This window comes from Bos indicus x Bos taurus, chromosome 3 (assembly GCF_003369695.1).
Source record: "Bos indicus x Bos taurus breed Angus x Brahman F1 hybrid chromosome 3, Bos_hybrid_MaternalHap_v2.0, whole genome shotgun sequence".
NCBI lineage: Eukaryota > Metazoa > Chordata > Mammalia > Artiodactyla > Bovidae > Bos > Bos indicus x Bos taurus.
The window spans coordinates 12,679,103-12,699,593 of NC_040078.1; the positions used below are offsets into that span (position 1 = coordinate 12,679,103).

The 20,491-nt window shown below is 41.5% G+C and overlaps 1 protein-coding gene across 3 annotated transcripts in view; it reads left to right on the forward strand.

Annotated features, from left to right (window-relative positions):
- Positions 1 to 19,880, forward strand: part of FCRL5 (Fc receptor like 5) — a 64,044-nt gene extending 44,164 nt beyond the window's left edge. For 2 of the 3 annotated variants that reach the window (XM_027529370.1, XM_027529381.1), the window contains 7 exons: positions 13,429 to 13,707; positions 14,150 to 14,266; positions 14,950 to 14,977; positions 16,319 to 16,401; positions 16,605 to 16,673; positions 18,940 to 18,971; positions 19,050 to 19,880. In XM_027529370.1, the coding sequence (XP_027385171.1) occupies positions 13,429 to 13,707; positions 14,150 to 14,266; positions 14,950 to 14,977; positions 16,319 to 16,401; positions 16,605 to 16,673; positions 18,940 to 18,971; positions 19,050 to 19,139 (698 nt within the window). In that variant the 3' untranslated portion in view covers positions 19,140 to 19,880. Of the gene's footprint in view, positions 1 to 3,292; positions 3,572 to 13,428; positions 13,708 to 14,149; positions 14,267 to 14,949; positions 14,978 to 16,318; positions 16,402 to 16,604; positions 16,674 to 18,939; positions 18,972 to 19,049 lie in introns of all 3 variants that reach the window. The other variant, XM_027529392.1, reaches the window with a different exon arrangement.
- Positions 19,881 to 20,491: the final 611 nt, after the last annotated feature.

The window sequence follows — 20,491 nt, forward strand, 5'->3', positions numbered from 1 at the left end:
AAGAGATTGTCTTTAATCCATTGTATATTCTTGCCTCCTTTGTCAAAGATAAGGTGTCCATATGTGTGTGGATTTATCTCTGGGCCTTCTATTTTGTTCCATTGATCTATATTTCTGTCTTTGTGCCAGTACCATACTGTCTTGATGACTGTGGCTTTATAGTAGAGCCTGAAGTCAGGCAAGTTGATTCCTCCAGTTCCATTCTTCTTTCTCAAGATAGCTTTGGCTATTCAAGGTTTTTTGTATTTCCATACAAATTGTGAAATTATTTGTTCTAGCTCTGTGAAGAATACTGTTGGTAGCTTGATAGGGATTGCATTGAATCTATAAATTGCTTTGGGTAGTATACTCATTTTCACTATATTGATTCTTCGAATCCATGAACATGGTATATTTCTCCATCTATTAGTGTCCTCTTTGATTTCTTTCACCAGTGTTTTATAGTTTTCTATATATAGGTCTTTAGTTTCTTTAGGTAGATATATTCCTAAGTATTTTATTCTTTTCGTTGCAATGGTGAATGGAATTGTTTCCTTAATTTCTCTTTCTATTTTCTCATTATTAAACTTTTAACTACAAAACCTCCCAGGTGAGTACATGCTTATGCCATATCTCTTAAAAGTTCATGACCTGAAACACTTTTAAAATGCATGGAATTCCCCCCAGACCTGGTCCTCTTTCAAATTATCCCCACTTCTGTGAAAGATAACTCTGTTCATTCAGATACGCAAAGCAAAAAATCCAAGAGTCTTCCTTGACGTTTCTCTCCCTTGCTCTCCATAGCCAGTTAATCATTAAGTCCTGTTGCTTTTATTTTTTCTAAATATTTCTCAAATCTTTTTTTCTATCTTTACTGCTACTATCATAGTTATATCTACCATCATTTCAATTACTGCAATGCCACTACTCCACTCCACTTCTAATAACATTTCCACTCCAATTTTGTGCCATTACGATCTATTTTACACACTGAGATCAGAATTGTCTTTTTTTTTTTTTTTTTTTTAAGATAGCTTTGATCATCTCATGCCTCTGTAGAGAGACACTTACAGATTTCCCATTGCTCTGTGAAGAAGGATCAAAATCCATACCATGGCTTGTGAAGCTCTGCCTAGCTCTTCAGCCTCCTAGTTCTTGGCATTCTTCAAATGCTTCCCATAGCGCTGCTGTTACCTTGTTTCAATAACACAAAAGCTCCAACTTTCCTACCATCTCAGGGCCTTTGCACATACAGTTTACCCACCTGTGCAGTCTTCATTCCCTTCTTCACCTGATTAATCCAAATGTCACTTTGTGAGGAAGCATTCCTTGACTAACCCATACTAGATCAAGCCCCAGTACTATACATTTCATAGCATCCTATTCTTTATATCAATAAAATAAAAATACTTGTATTTTTATTTAACTGCTCCTTAACATCTCATCTAGATTGTAGTCTTCATGAGAGGAGAGCCTGTGTCTTTCTTACCATTGAATCCCCAGTATACCATCCTGTTCCTAAGGCTTATTAATTGCTAAATTAATTTCTGATAGATGAATAAATATAAAAGTGAGCCAATAATTTGATCAATATCTATTCTCTTTTGGGTCTTATTTTTGATGTAGCCAAGGCTCAATTACATCCCTGGCTATATAAACAACAGTCTTCCTTGTTTCTCATTTTCTATTGAACTGATTACTTCTTTTGACTACTCTGATACTTGAGTTTCAATTTAATCTTTATTTTCAGATTCCTCAAACATTTTTGAGATTGTGTATTAAGTACTCCCTGCTATTCTTTGGAAGTCTGCATTCAGCTGGATATATCTTTTTTTTCTCCTTTGTCTTTCACTTCTCTTCTTTTCTCAGCTATTTGTAAGGCCTGCTCAGACAATCATTTTGCCTTTTTCATTTCTTTTTCTTGGGGATGATTTTGATCACTGCCTCCTGTACAATGTTATGAACCTTCATCCATAGTTCTTCAGGCACTCTGTCTATCAGATCTAATCCCTTGAATCTATTTGTCACTTCTGCTGTTTAATTGTAAGGGATTTGATTTAGGTCATACATGAATGGTCTAGTGGTTTTCTTTTACTTTCTTCAATTTAAATTTGAATTTTGCAATAAGGAGTTCATGATCTGAGGCACAGTCCACTCCTGGTCTTGTTTCTGCTGACTGCATAGAGCTGCTTCATCTTCGGTTGCAAAGAATATAATCAACCTGATTTCAGTATTGAACATCTGGTGATGTCTATGTATAGAGTTGTCTCTTGTATTGTTGGAAGAGGGTGTTTGCTATGATAGTGTGAAATATCAGTAACCTTAGATATGCAGATGACCCCACCCTTATGGCAGAAAGTGAAGAGGAACTAAAGAGCCTCTTGATGAAAGTGAAAGAGGAGAGTGAAAAAGCTGGCTTAAAACTCAACATTCAAAAAACTAAGATTATGGCATCTGGTCTCATGGCAAATAGATGCGGAAACAATGGAAACCGTGAGAGACTTTATTTTTTCAGGCTCCAAGATCACTGCAGATGGTGACTGCAGCCATGAAATTAAAAGACACTTGCTCCTTGGAAGAAAAACTATGGCAAACATAGACAGCATATTAAAAAGCAGAGACATTACTTTGCCAACAAAGGTCTGTCTAGTCAAAGTTATAGTGTTTCCAGTACTCATGTATGGATGTGAGAGTTGAACTATAAAGAAAGCTGAGCACTGAAAAATTGATCCTGTTGAACTATGGAGTTGGAGAAGATTCTTGAGAATCCCTTGGACTTCAAGGAGAGCCAACCAGTCCAAAAGGAAATCAGTTCTAAATACTCATTGGAAGGACTGATGCTGAGGCTGAAACTCCAATACTTTGGCCACCTGATATGAATAACTGACTCATTGGAAAAGACCCTGATGCTGGGCAAGATTGAAGGCCGGAGGAGAAGGGGATGACAGGATGAGATGGTTGGATGGCCTCACTGACTCAATGGACATGAGTTTGAGTAAGCTCCAGGAGTTGGTGACAGACAGGGAAGCTTGATGTGCCACAGTCCACGGGTCGCAAAGGGTTGGACACAACTGAGAGACTGAACTGAACTGATTAAGTACTCCAAACTATATAACACTATATATATATGTATATATAACACTACACAAATGATACTATTTCTTCAGATTTGAAGAAATTATAGCTCAGTTCTTAGTGATATCACAAGGTCATTAAAAACTGAGAAAGATATTTTTCTGTTTGAAATGTCTTTTCTATGGTGGAACACATTTATACAATAGAAAATGATGGTTAACCCTTTTTCTTCCCTCAGTTCCAGTGTCTCATCCTATCCTCACCCTCAGGACTCCCAGGGTCCAGGCTGTGGTGGGGGACATACTGGAAATTCACTGTGAGACCCAGAGAGGCTCTCCCCCCATCAGGTACCAGTTTTACCATGAGGATGTCGCCCTGGGGAGCTTCTCAAGCCTCTCTGGAGGAGGAACATCCTTCAACCTCTCCCTGACCACAGAACATTCTGGAAACTACTCCTGTGAGGCTGACAATGGCTTGTGGGTCCAGCGTAGTGAGTCAGTGTCACTCAATGTCAGAAGTGAGTTGGTCCTGCCCACAGCATCACAACCAAGGACTGACTATCTTCTCTCCCTGGCCTCCAAAACGGAGCTCCAGTACTACTCTTTGCTGGGTAACAGCCCAGCGTACTTCCTGCCCACAGAACCTCTAACTGAAGTCTGGGGTCCTTACTGTGGTTACTGTTTAGGAGCCTTGACTTTCCCAACAGCACAGTTAAAGAAGTCTTCTTGAGTGTGATTAAAAAAAGAACTCTCAGTAAAAATGCAAAGAAGGTTTTTAAGAACATAGACTGCATTTTGATCTATGACTATGATACAAAAGGGAAACTAAAGAATTCTAAGTATAGGTTTTTCTGCTCCAAAAATGTTGGGCCAGGTTTTTCTTTCACTGACTCCCAACTAACCTCTACACTTGAGCCTTTTTCACTACCAGGGATAAATATGCCTCACACATCTCCTTTAATCTTTAAGATGAAGAACTGAGTTATAAATGAGATCATTTTTTATCTTCAGTTTGCAGGAGAGGAAACTGAAGTTTAGAGAGGGGAAGTAATGAGCTTACAGACACAGTTAACAATGGTAAAGCCACATTGAAAAACAAGCCTATCCAACTCTTAATGTAAATCTACATTATGACACCTCTCATCCCTTTGATGTGATCTCATGCTTTAACACGACTTTTTAATAATTTATTATTTGAAGGAATACATGAACCTTCATGACAAAAAGAAATCAAATTGTACGAAAGGGACAATATGAAAAGTAAAGTTCTCTTTCTACCTGCGTGGACACACTTTCATACCTACATGCTTCCAAGACATAACCACTGTCAATATTTGCAGGTGTATTTTTCTAGAAATATTAAAATATATTATAAAGGCATAGAAATTTTACAAGTAGAATCATACTACATGTATAGTTACGCAGCTTGCATTTTTTACTTAAAATTTTATTTTGGGCGTCTTTCAAGTTTTATAAGTAAGTTGATTAGATTGTCTCTAGTTTTTAGCAATTGCAAAAAACCTACAACAGAAATATTTGTGCAGATATATTTGCAAATCCTTTTGTAAAGTTACATGTTTATTTATGTATATCTGGCTGTGCTGAGTCTTTGTTGCTGTGCATGGGCTCCAGTTGCAGCAAGCAGGGGATACTCTCTAGTTGCGGTGTGGGGGCTCTCATTGTGGTGACCTGTCCTTTTGCAGAGCACAGGCTCTAGAGCACGCAGGCTTCAGGAGTTGTGGTGCACGGGCTCACTCACCCCATGGCATGTGGAACCTTTCCCAACCAGGGATCAAATCCACATCCTCAGTGTTAGCAGACATATTCTCAACCACTGTCATCACCAGGGAATCTCTCCTTCTCTAAATTGAAGTATAGTTATTTTACAATGATGTGTTAGTCATGCTTTTTTTTTTTAATTTATTTATCGATTGATTGAAGGATAATTGCTTTACAGAATTTTGTTGTTTTTTGTCAAACCACAACATGAATCAGCCATAGGTATACATATATCCCCTCCCTTTTGAATCTCCCTCCCATCTCCCTCCCCACCCCACCCCTCTAGGTTGATGCAAAGCCCCTGTTTGAGTTTCCTGAGCCATACATCAAATTCCTGTTAGCTATCTATTTTACATATGGTAATATAAGTTTCCATGTTATTCTTTCCATTCATCTCACCCTCTCCTCCCCTCTCCCTATGTCCATAAGTCTATTCTCTATGTCTGTTTCTCCATTGCTGCTCTGTAAATAAATTCCTCAGTAACATTTTTCTAGATTATGTATATAGGCATTAGAATACGGTATTTATCTTTCTCTGACTTACTTCACTCTGTATAATAGGTTCTAGGTTCATCCACCTCATTAGAAATGACTCAAATGCATTCTTTTTTATGACTAATATTCCATTGTGTATATGTACCACAACTTCTTTATCCATTCATCTGTTCATGGACATCTAGGTTGCTTCCATGTTCTAGCTATTGTAAATAGTGCTTCAATGAACAATGGGATACATGTGTCTTTTTCAATTTTGATTTCCTCAGAGTATATGCCTAGGAGTGGGATTGTTAGGTCATATGATGGTTTTACTTGGGTTTCTCTTACCTTGGATGTGGGGTATCTCTTCATGGCTGCTCCAGCAAAGCGCAGCCACTGCTCCTTACGTTGGAAGAGGGGTATCTCCTCACTGCTGCCCCTTCTGATCTTGAAAGTAGAATAGCTCCTCTAGGCCCTCCTGCGCCCGCGCATGGAAAAGAAATGCAAAAAAGCAAAATGGCTGTCTGGGGAGGCCTTACAAATAGCTGTGAAAAGAAAAGAAACCAAAAGCAAAGGAGAAAAGGAAAGATATAAACATCTGAATGCAGAGTTCTAAAGAATAGCAAGAAGAGATCAGAAAGCCTTCCTCAGCAATCAATGCAAAGAAATAGAGGAAAACAACAGAATGGGAAAGACTAGAGATCTCTTCAAGAAAATTAGAGATACCAAGGGAACATTTCATGCAAAGATGAGCTCAATAAAGGACAGAAATGGTATGGACCAAACAGAAGCAGAAGATATTAAGAAGACGTGGCAAGAATACACAAAAGAACTGTACAAAAAAGATCATCATGACCCAGATAATCACAATGGTGTGATCACTGACCTAGAGCCAGATATCCTGGAATGTGAAGTCAAGTGGGCCTTAGAAAGCATCACTACGAACAAAGATAGTAGAGGTGCTGGAATTCCAGTTGAGCTCTTTCAAATCCTGAAAGATGATGCTGTGAAAGTGCTGCACTCAATATGCCAGCAAATTTGGAAAACTCAGCAGTGGCCACAGGACTGGAAAAGGTCAGTTTTCATTCCAATCCCAAAGAAAGGCAATGCCAAAGAATGCTCAAACTACCACACAATTGCACTCATCTCACATGCTAGTAAAGAAATGCTTAAAATTCTCCAAGCCAGGCTTCAGCAATACGTGAATCGTGAACTTCCTGATGTTCAAGCTGGTTTTAGAAAAGGCAGAGGAATTAGAGATCAAATTGCCAACATCCTCTGGATCATAGAAAAAGCAAGAGAGTTCCAGAAAAACATCTATTTCTGCTTTATTGACTATGCCAAAGCCTTTGACTGTGTGGATCACAACAAACTGTGGAAAATTCTGAAAGAGATGGAAATACCAGACCACCTGACCTGCCTCTTGAGAAACCTATATGCAGGTCAGGAAGCAACAGTTAGAACTGGACATGGAACAACAGACTGGTTCCAAATAGGAAAAGGAGTATGTCAAGGCTGTATATTGTTACCCTGCTTATTTAACTTCTATGCAGAGTACATCATGAGAAACGCTGGGCTGGAAGAAGCACAAGCTGGAATCAAGATTGCTGGGAGAAATCTCAATAACCTCAGATATGCAGATGACACCACCCTATGGCAGAAAGTGAAGAGGAACTAAAAGGCCTCTTGATGAAGGTGAAAGAGGAGAGTGAAAAAGTTGGCTTAAAACTCAACATTCAGAAAACTAAGATCATGGCATCCGGTCCCATCACTTCATGGGAAATAGATGGGGAAACAGTGGAAACAGTGTCAGACTTTATTTTGGGGGGCTCCAAAATCACTGCAGATGGTGACTGCAGCCATGAAATTAAAAGACGCTTACTCCTTGGAAGGAAAGTTATGACTAACCTAGATAGCATATTCAAAAGCAGAGACATTACTTTGCCAACAAAGGTCCGTCTAATCAAGGCTATGGTTTCTCCAGTGGTCATGTATGGATATGAGAGTTAGTCTGTGAAGAAAGCTGAACACCAAAGAATTGATGATTTTGGACTGTGGTGTTGGAGAAGACTCTTGAGAGTCCCTTGGACTGCAAGGAGATCCAACCAGTCCATTCTGAAGGAGATCAGCCCTGGGATTTCTTTGGAAGGAATGATAATAAAGTTGAAACTCCAATACTTTGGCCACCTCATGCGAAGAATTGACTCATTGGAAAAGAGTCAGGTGCTGGGAGGGATTGGGGGCAGGAGGAGAAGGGGACGACAGAGGATGAGATGGCTGGATGGTATCACTGACTCGATGGATATGAGTCTGAGTGACCTCTGGAAGTTGGTGATGGACAGGGAGGCCTGGCATGCTGCGATTCATGGGGTCGCAAAGAGACGGACACGTCTGAGTGACTGAACTGAACTGAACTGATGGTGGTTTTATTCCTAATTTTTTAAAGGAATCTCCATACCGTCTTCCATAGTGGCTGTATCAATTTACATTCCCACCAACAGTGCAAGAGCATTCCCTTTTCTCCACAGCCTCTCCAGCATTTATTGTTTGGAGACTTTTGGAGGACAGCCATTCTGACCAGTGTGAGGTGATATCTCATTGTAGTTTTGATTTGCATTTCTCTAATAGTGAGCAATACTAAACATCTTTTCATGTGTTTGTTAGCCATCTGTATGTCTTTGGAGAAAAGTCTGTTTAGGTCCTTTTCCCACTTTTTAATTGGGTTGGTTGTTTTTCTGGTATTGAGTTTTATGAACTGCTTGTATATTTTGAAAATTAATCCTTTGTCAGTTGCTTCATTTGCCATTATTTTCTCCCATTCTGAAGGTTGTCTTTTCACCTTGCTTATAGTTTCCTTTGCTGTGCAAAACTTTTAAGTTTAATCAGGTCTCACTTGTTTACTTTTATTTTCATTTCCATTACTCTAGGAGGTGGGTCATAGAGGATCTTGCTTTGATTCATGTCACCGAGTGTTCTGCCTATGTTTTTCTCTAAGAGTTTTATAGTTTCTGGTCTTACACTTAGGTCTGTAATCCATTTTGAGTTTATCTCTGTGTGTGGTGTTAGGAAGTGTTCTCATTTCATTCTTTTACATGTAGCTGTCCAGTTTTCCCAGCACCATTTATTGAAGAGGCTGTCTTTGCCCCATTGTATATTCTTGCCTCCTTTGTCAAAAATAAGGTACCCGTAGGTGCATGGGTTTATTTCTAGATAGAAAGCCTAGAAATAAACCCATGCACCTATGGGTTCCATTAGTCTATATTTTTGTTTGTGTCAGTATCATATTATCTTGACGACTGTAGCTTTGTAGTATAATCTGAAGTCAGGAAGGTTGATTCCATCAGCTACATTCTTCTTTCTCAAGACTGTTTTGACTATTTGGGGTCTTTTGTGTTTCCATTTAAATTGTGAATTTTTTTGTTCTAGTTCTGTGAAAAATGCCATTGGTAATTTAATAGGGATCGTATTGAGTCTATAGATTGCGTTTGGCAGTATAGTCATTTTCACAATATTGATTCTTCCTACCCAGGTACATGGAATATCTCTCCATCTATTTATGCCATATTTGATTTCTTTCATTAGTGTCTTATAATTTTCTGTGTACAGTTGTTTTGTCTCCTTAGGTAAGTTTATTCCTAGACATTTAATTCTTTTTTGTTGCAGTGCTGAATGGGATTGATTCCTTAAATTCTCTTTCTGAGTTTTCATTGTTAGCATATAGAAACTCAAGTGATTTCTGTGTATTGATTTTGTATCCTAAAACTTTGTGAAATTTACTGATTAGCTCTAATAATTTTCTGATACTATCCTTAGGGTTTTCTATGTACAGTACCATGTCATCTGCAAACAGTGAGAGCTTTACTTCTTTTTTTCTGATCTAGATTCCTTTTATTTCTTGTTCTTATATGATTGCTGTAGCTAGGACTTCCAGAACTATGTTGAATAATAGTGGTGAAAGTGAACACTCTTGTCTTGTTCCTGATATAGGGAGAATGCTTTCAGTTTTTCACCATTGAGAGTAATGTTTGCTGTAGGCTTATCATATTTGGCCTTAACTGAGGTAGATTTTTTTCTATGCCAGTTTTTTGAAGAATTTTAAGTATAAACAGGTGCTGAATTTTGTCAAAGGCTTTTTCTACCTCTATTGAGATTATCATATGGTTTTTATTTTTCAATTTGTTAATATGGTATATCACATTGATTGATTTCCATATATTGAAGAATCCTTGCATCCCTGGAATAAATCCAACTTGATTATGGTGTATGAGCTTTTTGATGTGTTCCTGAATTTTATTTGCTAAAATTTTGTTGAGGAGTTTTGCATCTATGTTCATCAGTTATATTCACCTGCAGTTTTCTTTTTTTGTGTTGTCTTTGTCTGGTTTTGGTATCAGGGTGAGGGTGGTCTTGTAGAGTGAGTTTGGAAGTGTTCCTTCCTCTGCAAGATTTTGAAAGAGTTTTAGAAGGATAGGCATTAGCTCTTTTCTAAACGTTTGATAGAATTCTCCTGTGAAGCCATCTGGTCCTGGGCTTTTGGGAGATTTTAGATCACAGCTTCAATTTCAATGCTTGTAATTGGGTTGTTCATAATTTCTATTTCTTCCTGGCTCAGTCTTGGAAGATTGAACTTTTCTAAGAATCTGTCCATTTCTCCCAGGCTATCCATTTTACTGCCATATGACTGTTCATAATTGTCTCTTATAATCCTTTGTATTTCTGCCTTCTCTGTTGTAACTTCAATTTTTTCATTTCTAATTTTGTTGATTTGATTCTTCTCTCTTTTTTCTTGATGAGTGTGGCTAAAGTTTTGTCAATTTTGTTTATCTTCTCAAAGAACCAGCTTTTAGTTTTATGAATCTTTACTACTGTTTCTTTCATTTCTTTTTCATTTATTTCTGCTCAGATCTTTATGATTTCTTTCCTTCTACTAATTTGGGGTTTCTTTGTTCTTCACTTTCCAGTTGTTTTAGGTGTAAAGTTAGGTTGTCTATTTGATGTTTTTCTTATTTTTTGAGGTAGGATTGTATTGCTATAAACTTCCCTCTTAGAACGGCTTTTGCTGCATCCCATAGGTTTTGAGTTGTTGTGTTTTCATTGTCATTTATTTCTATAAATTTTTTTATTTCCCTTTTGGTTTCTTCAGTAACCTGTTGGTTATTTAGAAATTTATTGTTTAATCTCCATGTGTTTGTGTTTTTACAGTTTTTTCTTGTAATTGAGACCTAGTCTCATAGTGTTGTGGTCAGAGAAGATACTTGATATGACTTCAATTTTCTTAAATTTACTGAAGTTTGATTTGTGACCCAATATGTGGTCTATTCTGGAGAATGTTCCATGTGTACTTGAGAAGAATGTGTATTCTTCTGCATTTGGATGGAATGTGCTGTAGACATCAATGAGACCCATCTCATCTAATGTATCATTTAAGACTTGTGTTTCCTTATTAATTTTCTGTTTTGATGATCTGTCCATTGGTGTGAGTGGCGTGTTAAAATCTCCTAGCATTATTGTGTTACTGTCAATTTCTCCTTTTATGTATGTTAGCGTTTGTCTTATGTATTGAGGTGCTCCTATATTGGGTACACAGATATTTACAATTGTTATGTCTCCCTCTTGGATTGATCCCTTGATCATTAAGTAGTGTCCTTCCTTATCTCCTATAATCTTCTTTATCTTAAAGTCTATTTTGTCTGATATGAGGATTGCTACTCCAGCTTTCTTTTGCTTCCCATTTGCATGGAATATATTTTTCCATCTTCTCACTTTCAGTCTGTAAGTGTCTTTAGGTCTGAAGTGGGTTTCTTGTAGACAGCATATATATAGGTCTTGTTTTTTTATCCATTCAGCCAGTCTGTGTCTTTTGGTGGGAGCATTTAATCCATTAACACTTAAAGTAATTATTGATATATATGTACCTATTGCCATTTTCTTAATTGTTTGGGGTTGATTTTGTAGATCTTTTTCTTCTCACCTCCCTAGGAAGCCCTCTAACACTGTGCTGATCTCTGGACCTGCTGTGGAGGCAACTCAGATTCTAATCTGGTCTTACTCCTGTGTGTTCTTGCCTCCAATGTCCACCTATCAGAACTAGTGCGTTTTCTTTTGTGGGAGCTCTCAATGTCCTTTTATATATTCCATAGACACATAGTCTGCCTAGTTGATCATATAGATTTAATCTGCAGCTTGTACAGCTGGTGGGAAGGTTTTGGGTCTTCTTCCTTAGCCACACTGCCCCTGGGTTTCAATTGTGGCTTTATTTCCACGTCTGATGTGGATTGTCCACTGGGGTTTGTTCCTGAGGCTGCCCTGGAGGACTTGGGCCTGCCTCAGTGAGGGCTAGATGTGGAGGTGGTGCAGCTGCTTGGGTCTCAGGGGTTCTGGCAGCACCAGGTACTCAGGGGAGTTGGAGGCTATGGCAGCAGGAAATATAGTGCTCTAAAAGGGTATGGCAACCAGTATTGGCCAATACGCTCCAGTATTCTTGCCTGGAGATCCCCCCTGACAGAGAAGAATTAGACACAACTGAAGCAACCCTGAGTGCATAGATGCAAGATTTTTTTTTTTTTTTTTGCCTATGGCAGCTCTGCCCCAGTGAGGGTTGAGTGTGAAGGTGGTGCAGCTGCTTGACTTGTGGGGACCCTGGTGGCACACTTGGTGTGGACAAGTCCAGGACATGGACTGCCTCCACAGGAGGCACATAACCACAGGAGTTATGGCCCTATCAGAGTCTTTCTTCAAGCCTCTTGTAGCTGGCGATCAAAAAGCCTCTTTGACTAGTTTTTCTCCATAGCTCCACCTGTTCTGGCACTTAGAGGGCTCCCTTGCCTGGGGTCCTTCTCTGTTGTTTGGTGTGTCTGACACATAGAGGGCCCCCCTTGACTGGGTTCCTACTCTGTAGATCAGCATATCAGGCATTTTAAGGGGCACCCTGGGTGGGGTCCTCAGTTCATCAGGCATTTGATGGGCCAGCCTCTCTATTGTTTAGCTGCAGATGCTGGCATGTAGGGAGAGAAAGGGTATGGTGATGACTCCACCCCCTAAGTGTGACTCAGCAGTATCGCCTTGCTTCCATGGCTGTCCGGCTTTCCTCCACATTTCCCACCACAATCTCCTCCTTCATATCCCCTCAATCTGTTTCTCCACAGTCAACAGCAGCCCTCACCCTGGGATTGCTCCACAATCCCTACACTTCAGCTCCCAGCTACTGAACCTTCCAGGGGACCTGTGTCCCTGTCCAGGGTATATATGGCTGTGGCAAGGACTCTCTGGTTCTCATTCCATTTAGGCTGCCGCAGATGAGCTGTTTCCCTCTCAACCTTAAATGTTTCTCCTCCGACTCAGACATTGCCCCAATGTGGGGACCGGACCCCTGTTTCAGTTCCCCCACCTAGGAGGGTAGGTCCAGTCCTAGTAACACTTCTGTTTTCCCCCCTAGTTCCTTCATCCTACCGAGTTTTGCATGGGTCTATATATTCTTTTCCGCTGGTCATGTATTTCTGTCGTCTCGCAGCTGGTGTTCTGCGTGCACTTCTGTGTCTGAAGGTGCATTCCTGATGTATCCATGGGGAGAGATGTACTCCATGTCCACCAACTCCTCTGCCATCTTGTTCTCCCATGTTAGTCATGTTAGTAGCCCTAAAGAAAATAGTCTTATAAGTAGATTTGCTGGGTCAAAATTTAAGTGCATTTTCAATTTGGTCAATACTGCCAAATCTCCATTCAAGAAAGTGTCTCAAATATGCGTTCCCACCAAGAGCCTATCAAGGTGCTGTTAATCCACAACTCCATCATAATTATCTGCCTGTATTAACCTTTGCCAATCTGATGGGTATTTTGTGTGTAAACAGTTAATAAATAATGAGGAAGATAATATTTTTATATATTTATTGGCTATTTGAAGTTTCTAGTGGCTCATAGCCTTTTCACACTTTCCTGTTGGATATTCTTGTGCATTAAAAGCTGTTCGTGGATTCAGGTCACTAGCTTTGTCTGTCATACATGTTTTCAACCCATTTTCCTAGGTTGTGAACTGACTTTTGTTATTTGTTTACATTATTTTTTGTTCCTTTATAAATATGTTGGCAATAGGACCTTCTGTTGACTTTTTGTTTTCCCCCAGTTCCAGTGTCTCGCCCTGTCCTCACCCTGAGGACCGCCAGGGCCCAGGTTGTGGTGGGTGATATATTAGAACTTCGCTGTGAGGCTCAGAGAGGCTCTACCCCGATCCTGTACTGGTTTTATCACAATAACATCACCCTGGAGACCAGCACATCTCACTCTGGACAAGGAGTGTCCTTAAACCTCTCGCTGACTGCAGATCATTCTGGGACCTACTCCTGTGAGGCCGACAATGGCCTGGGTCCCCAGCGCAGTGAGGCAGTGACACTTTCGGTCATGGGTAAGTTTTCCATGCCCAGGCCCCAGGGCATGGAGGACAAAAAATGTCCTCCAAGGATGCTCTGAGTGCCCTCTCAATACTTGACCAGGGTGGTGCCTCTCAGGAACAGGTACACAAAGCAGGAAGCATTCCAAGTTGTTAATTTCAGAAGTGTTTCTGAGAGCATGTAATTTGGATGGGAAAGGAAAGCCAAAGAGGACCATTGAATTTAATGTTCATCAGTTAGTATCATCCATCCTGACCCTCAACCCTTGCATCAGCCACAGATATAGTCTTCCCCACAAAGAGAAGAGCCATTTCCTGGGCCACATCTATACCTGCTTAATCTCAAGAGTCCTGCTCCCCTTGGTTCATCCTCTCTCCCAGGCATCAGCTTCAGGGGTCAGGCAGTTCAAGACCACAAGCCTCTCCCTCTGGCTCATGCCTGGGGTCTCCCCCTCAGGACTGACAGGGAGCAAAAACAGCCTTATTGCCACCAGTGTCACCGGGGGGCTGCTCAGCATGATGGCCATTGCTGCCGTGGCACTGCTGTTCTACTGCTGGCTCCTGAGAAAAGCAGGTGGGTGACTCCCTGGCTAACCTTTGCTTGAGTCCCTGTCCTTCCCATCTCTGTTCCTTTAGGCTCATGCTGCCTTTGGAACCACCCCCAAGCTCTCAACAGTTCCTTTCTGCACAATTCCACATCTCCTACCTTCCCCTCTAGATCCTCCAGAATTTGTCTTCTTCAAATGCCAAGTTGCCAAAACAGCCCTTTTGGGTGGAAGTTGCTTTTACAAGATGTAGTTTATCCAACGTGACAAATTGCAGTGTATCTCCCTTGCTACCCTTGAAAGACTCCCTAGGAACAGGAATAGAAGAAGAAAAACTCTGAGAAATGGGAGCAAGAACAGAAATCAAATGAAATTTTGATAACTTATTAATTTTGTAAATGTATTGTACTTTCATAGTAGATAAGTCTCTTTTCCCAATCCAGCTATTGAGCATTGTTCTTCACAAACTCCAGGTTAAACAATTATGGATTGTGGGCTACCCTTTTGCATTATAACTATAAACTTCTGGAAGCCAGGATCCGTAGTTTTTGCCCAATCTGCTACCTCCATTGTGAATATCAAAGCATGGTTCACATTTTAGTGACAGTGACTTCTGGAAGGTTCTAGATGAGCTTCCTATGAGCTCTGCTCACAGGAAGACTTGTGAAGTCTTCCTTTTCCTGGACTCAATGCTTCTCTGCTTTCCTTTCAGGAGGAAAGCCTACAGTTGACTCCTCCAGGTAAGGCCTGGCTGTATTCCCATATGGTTAATGAAATGCCACTGGGTATAAAAATGAAATTGAATCTGGCTACTGCTAAGAACGGGGATTCCCTGGTGGCTCAGATGGTAAAGAATCTGCTCTCAATGTGAGAGACCTGGATTTGATCCCTGGGTTGGGAAGATCCCTGGGAGAAGGATATAGCTACCCACTCCAGTATTCTTGCCTGGAGAATTCCAAGGACAGAGGAGCCTGGCATGCTACAGTCCATGGGGTCTTAAAGAGTGGGACATGACTGAGGGACTAACACTTTCACTTTCACTGCTGAGAGCACAGTCACTGCTTCATGTCACTGAGATGGGTTATACCAGTTCCATGTTGCCACCTCCCTTGGGTTATCTCAAGGCAATTCCCTGGACTTTCTCACCCACCAACTTAGCTAAACAGGCCTTTTTTTCTTTCATGCCTGTATGCTCAGTTGCGTCTGACTCTTTGCAACCCCATGGACTGTAACCCTCCAGGCTCCTCTGTCCATGGACTTCTCCAGGCAAGAATACTGCCATTTCCTTCTCCATTTTTTTTCCCTTTCAGCAAGTGATTGCTTTTTATTTATAAACTTACGTCCTTGGTCCACTGTTGCCTAGTTTGTATGAGTGATCACCATGAGCACAGAACCCATCTATTTCCTAACATGCTCTAAGGTTAATAAGCCTGGAAAGCTCTGATTAGGTCATGGCCAGCCCAGCCTAACCAATATCTGTTGTGATGACAGCCAAGAAGATGAAGTCACACAACTTGGCCATCCAGAGACACCTCTCTGCTAATAGGAGGTGGGGCCTGTGAAGAAGGGGCTGCCATCTTGGATTCCCAAGGTTGACTTTAGGAGCCACACCACAACTATTCCTTGGCAAGCTCATAGTAGCAACATCCAAACCATCCCGAGTTCCTCTGAGCCTTTCTGATTATGGATTTCTCTGAGATACCAATATTTCTGAAAGTACAGACTTTGGAGCCAGGTTTGAATCTTGGTTCTTTCCTTTTCTAGTTACATAGTCTTCAGCAGATCATCTGTTAGAACCTCCATTTTTTTTCCATCTATAAAATAGAGAAAAATACAGAATCAACTTAATATTGTTATAGGTACTAGCACAGTGCTTAGTACATACCAGATACATACCATAAAGTCTGGATTAATATTATGATTTATAATTTAATCATCTCTAACAATAGAGTATTTATTATACACTCATCTATGTTTCCAGGCTTGGCAACTATCCTGTGATAAAGACTTGTTAACAGGGAATGATCCTTAGATCTACTTTTTCAGGATTTCTGGGAAACATCAATGTTTCTGTTTCATAGGAATCCTTCAGCCCCAGATCCCCAAGAGTCCACCTACCACAATGTACCAGGCTGGATAGAACTGCAACCAGTATACAGCAATGGTGAGTACTGAAGACCCTCCATTTCGGCAGGGACCCCAGGGTTGGTCTGGGAAGGGGTGGGACAGGAAATGAGGAAGGGACAGTGCAGAGGCTCAGAGGGCTCTGCTCCCTCTAGAGAATAAGCTATGACTGGGGGACAAAGAAGTAGCAAGACAAGGGGGCAAGAATCTTAGAATCCTCTCAAGTGTCAACTTCTCTCCAAGTAAATCCTAACAGAGGAGAGGTGGTGTACTCGGAAGTCTGGAGTGTGAAGAAGGAGAACAAACTCACAGGTAAGACCCAAGGACCCTTGATTTTGGTGGTTGATTGCTGTGTGTGGCTCAGTCTCCACCCCTTCAGTGGGTCTGGGCCAACCAGACATAGATGTGCCCCTTGTTCTGGGTCACTGGACTTCTTGAGTTATGCCCAGCTATATTACTGGGATTAACTCAAGCTTATTGTGCAGAACTGCTTTCTCCATTCTCTATCGATGGCCTCAGCATCATCTGAGTAATGAATCCATTGCCCTGGGCAGTCACTTAATCCCTCAGAGCTTCCATGTCCTGTCTGTGAAATGAGACAGGACTGTCTTTAATGCCTGTATCTTTTTTTTACTGCTGCTGTGGCAAACAACCACAAGGGCTTAAACAATACTAGTTAATTATCTTACTGTGCTGTAAATCAGACATCTAACTCAGGTCTCACTGGACCAAAATAAGTGTCCACAGAGTTCCTTCCTGGAAGCTCCAGGGAAGAATATATTTCCTTGCCTTTTCCAGCTTCTAAAGGATACCCCTTTCCATGGCTCATGGTCCCATCCCTCTGTCCTTAAAGCAGCAATGTGGCATCTATCTAACCATTCCTTCAATAGTCAGTGCTGCCTCTGATCACAGCTAGGAAAGGTTCTCAGATTTTAAAGTTCTCCTTAAAGTCCCACCTGGGTAATCTAGGAAAATCCCTCCATTTCAAGGTCCTTAATCTTAATCACATGTGCAAAAATCCCTTTCACCATCTAGAGTCACATATTCACAGGTTCTAGGGGTCAGGACATGGACATCTTTGTGGGAGACATTATTCAGCTAAACACACTCTCTCATAGGGTTATTGTAAGGACCAGATGAGGAAGCAGATGTAGAGATGCTATAGCAGCAACAGAATCTGAGCACCTTTTATGATGAGTCTATGCTGGTTGTCTGGCTGCATCATTATTTCTCCCCCCTGGTAGATGGTCTGCAGTGAACAATCCCAGCCTGGCTTCTGCCTGCAGCCAAAGGAAAGAACAACTTTTGGGGCTGTTCTAATTCTATTCTGAAAAAATCTGCCACGTGATTTTAGCTATTCTGCCCCCCCCCTTTTTTTGATCCCTCTTATATAAAATCAAATGACAAATGAACTGTTTTTTTTGTTCTATTCTTGGTTCAGTGGCCTCTTGACCTCTAACATGAATGAACTATTCACACTTATAATCCCCTTTGATGAGAGTATTGCTATTATCCCCACTTCTTAGATGAGGAAATGGAGGCAAAGAGACCTTAAATGACCAGCCTGAAGTCACAGAACAGTTTGTCTCCAGAATCCAAGTGTTGGGCCAAGCCCTGCTTCTCAGGACAGTTCCAGGGAGCCTTAGAATTCACTCCAAGCTAAAAGACAAAGTCCTGCTTGATGAATGCCATATTTCCTTCCAGCTTTAAGAAAATATAGTAATAATACTAGCAACTTCTAGTATCATATCAACATGTGTTGAGCAGTTCTTATGTGCCTGGTACAGTTCTGAGTACTATAAATAAATGTTAAATTGTATATGCCTTAAAAATATACATACATATTTATAGTTTGTTTGTTAATAGCCTTCAGAATTGTACCCTCACATTGGAATTGCTCAATGTATAACAGATATTAGAAATCACATGGACACACAACCCTATAGATAGATATTATTATTCCCATCATACAGATGAGACAACTAAAGCAGGAGATACTGAGTGACTTATCCAAGGCCACAGAGGTGGCACAGCTGTCCTGGAGCTCAGTTTAGGTGGTCTGGATCTGGAATCTGCTCGAAGCCAGCTGCTTCTCCATAATGTGCGTGCATGCTCAGTCAGTGTCTGACTTAGTGATCCCGTGGTCTGTAACCCACCAGGCTCCTCTGTCCATGGGGTTCTCATGGCAAGAATACTGGAGTGGGTTGCCATTTCCTCCTCCAGGGGATCTTCTCGACCCAGGGATTGAACCCACATCTACGCTGGCAGGTGGCTTCTTTACCATTGAGCCACATGGGAAGCCCCTCTCCATAATATTCACTATTAATCTATGATCAAAGCATAAACAAAATAAAAGTTGATTTCTTCCTTTTGAGAGCCCCTGGGGGAGCTCTGCATGGGGAACAAAGAGTGTAGTGATGCTGCAGAGATAGCTGGTGGAAGCTGTGAGGCTGAGGGTCTTAGAAAAGGTTCAGTGGCTGTGCGGGCCCCATGGAGAAGGCTGTGGCTGGGCCTTCTTGTAGCTTGGATACAAGTGGAGAATTGAGTTCACATTTGAATGCTTCCCTTCTTTCCACAGCGGCCTCTGAACCAGAGCCTTTTAAGAACACGGTGAGTCCCATGCCCTGTGCACCCTCCCATCTCAGGCCCACCGGTCTCTGGCCCTCACCTGTGTGCTCTTTCTCCCAGGATTCATGTGTCATCTACTCCCAGGTGAAGGGAGCTTCCACCGCAGCCTCTAAGCCCCAGTTCTTGGATCCATTAACTCCTCACAGATGAGTCCACATAGCTCCAGACTGCTGCCTCAACCTCTGCACTCCAGAGCCATTCTTGCAGGGTCGTGGAAGGGACATTGAAGTGGGAAGATTTAAGCCACCCCAGGCCACACCCAGCAGCCAGTGCCCCAAGTGCCCACACCCTCATCTGAACAAAACACAGGGCCCCAAGGGACTCCTGTCTACTTCCAAATTGACAGCCCTGCCACATATCCCAAACAGCATATTGTTCCCAACCCAGGGCCCATGATGTTGCCTGGCTTCCTTATTGTGCTTGAGCTTCAGACATATCCCCACTATTCTTCCATGATGACAACACCCAAGCTCTGCCATGAATACAACCTGCTCTCAGTCAATGCTTTTCTCAGTTGCCATCAGTCTGGTATGGCTATGGTGGGCTCTGCCGAATGCGATAGCACACACCCATGAGATGTGTACACTGGATTTGTTATAGACCTCTCCATGGTGGGACTGCGTTCCATACTCACCTGTGTGTCTGAAACTATAAGCTCAGTATCTGACACCAGGATAACTTCTCTCCTGCCCATGTAACAATATCTACCTGTCCAAGTATGTGGATTTCACACACTCGGACCTAGATCCTTCCCATCCTGCCAGAAGGAACCTAGCACAGTCATGGCCAGGAGGACCAGAGATGCAAATAGAATGCACATTGAAATATAGCAGGTGCTTTATTACTATTTGAATGAATGAATGAATAAATAAATGAGGAAGATATTGTGGATCATTATGATATATTTTTACCCTCAAACTGGCATCTGATACAGTGTGCTTCTTAGGAAATCCAGGAAATAGGAAGTAAATTCAGAGAAGGAGTTTGAGTGAGGAGAGATCTGTTCAGAAAGCAAGAAGGTTTCTCAAACTTCAAAGTGCTTATGGGTCACCTGGGGATCACAGAGTCTTATTCAGTGGGTCTGGATGGAGGCTAAGACCCTGTATGTATAGCAAGCTCCCATATGATGCTGATGCTACTGATCCTAAGAGTCTACTAATCCTAGGAGTCTACCAAGTACCCAGACCTTGTAGGTTTTGGCAGAGGTTCATGGAGAAGTGGCAAGGGCTCTGTCTGTCCATTGCCCAACTTCATGTGGGCCACTGATATAGCTCACAGGATTTCTGCACTGTTCTTCCACCAGAACACCATCAGCTGCTGTTGCTAAAAGAACTTCTCTTATATATGCTGGGATGCATCAGTCACCCTGGGTCCGGAAAAAGTAGCCGCCACTATCTTTGTTTCCTCACCTTGGGCCTCATATTTTTCCCATAAAGGGATTGAATACACTGTGAATAAATACACCCCTTAGCCTTCTTCATTCAAAGTTGATCTGTCTCACC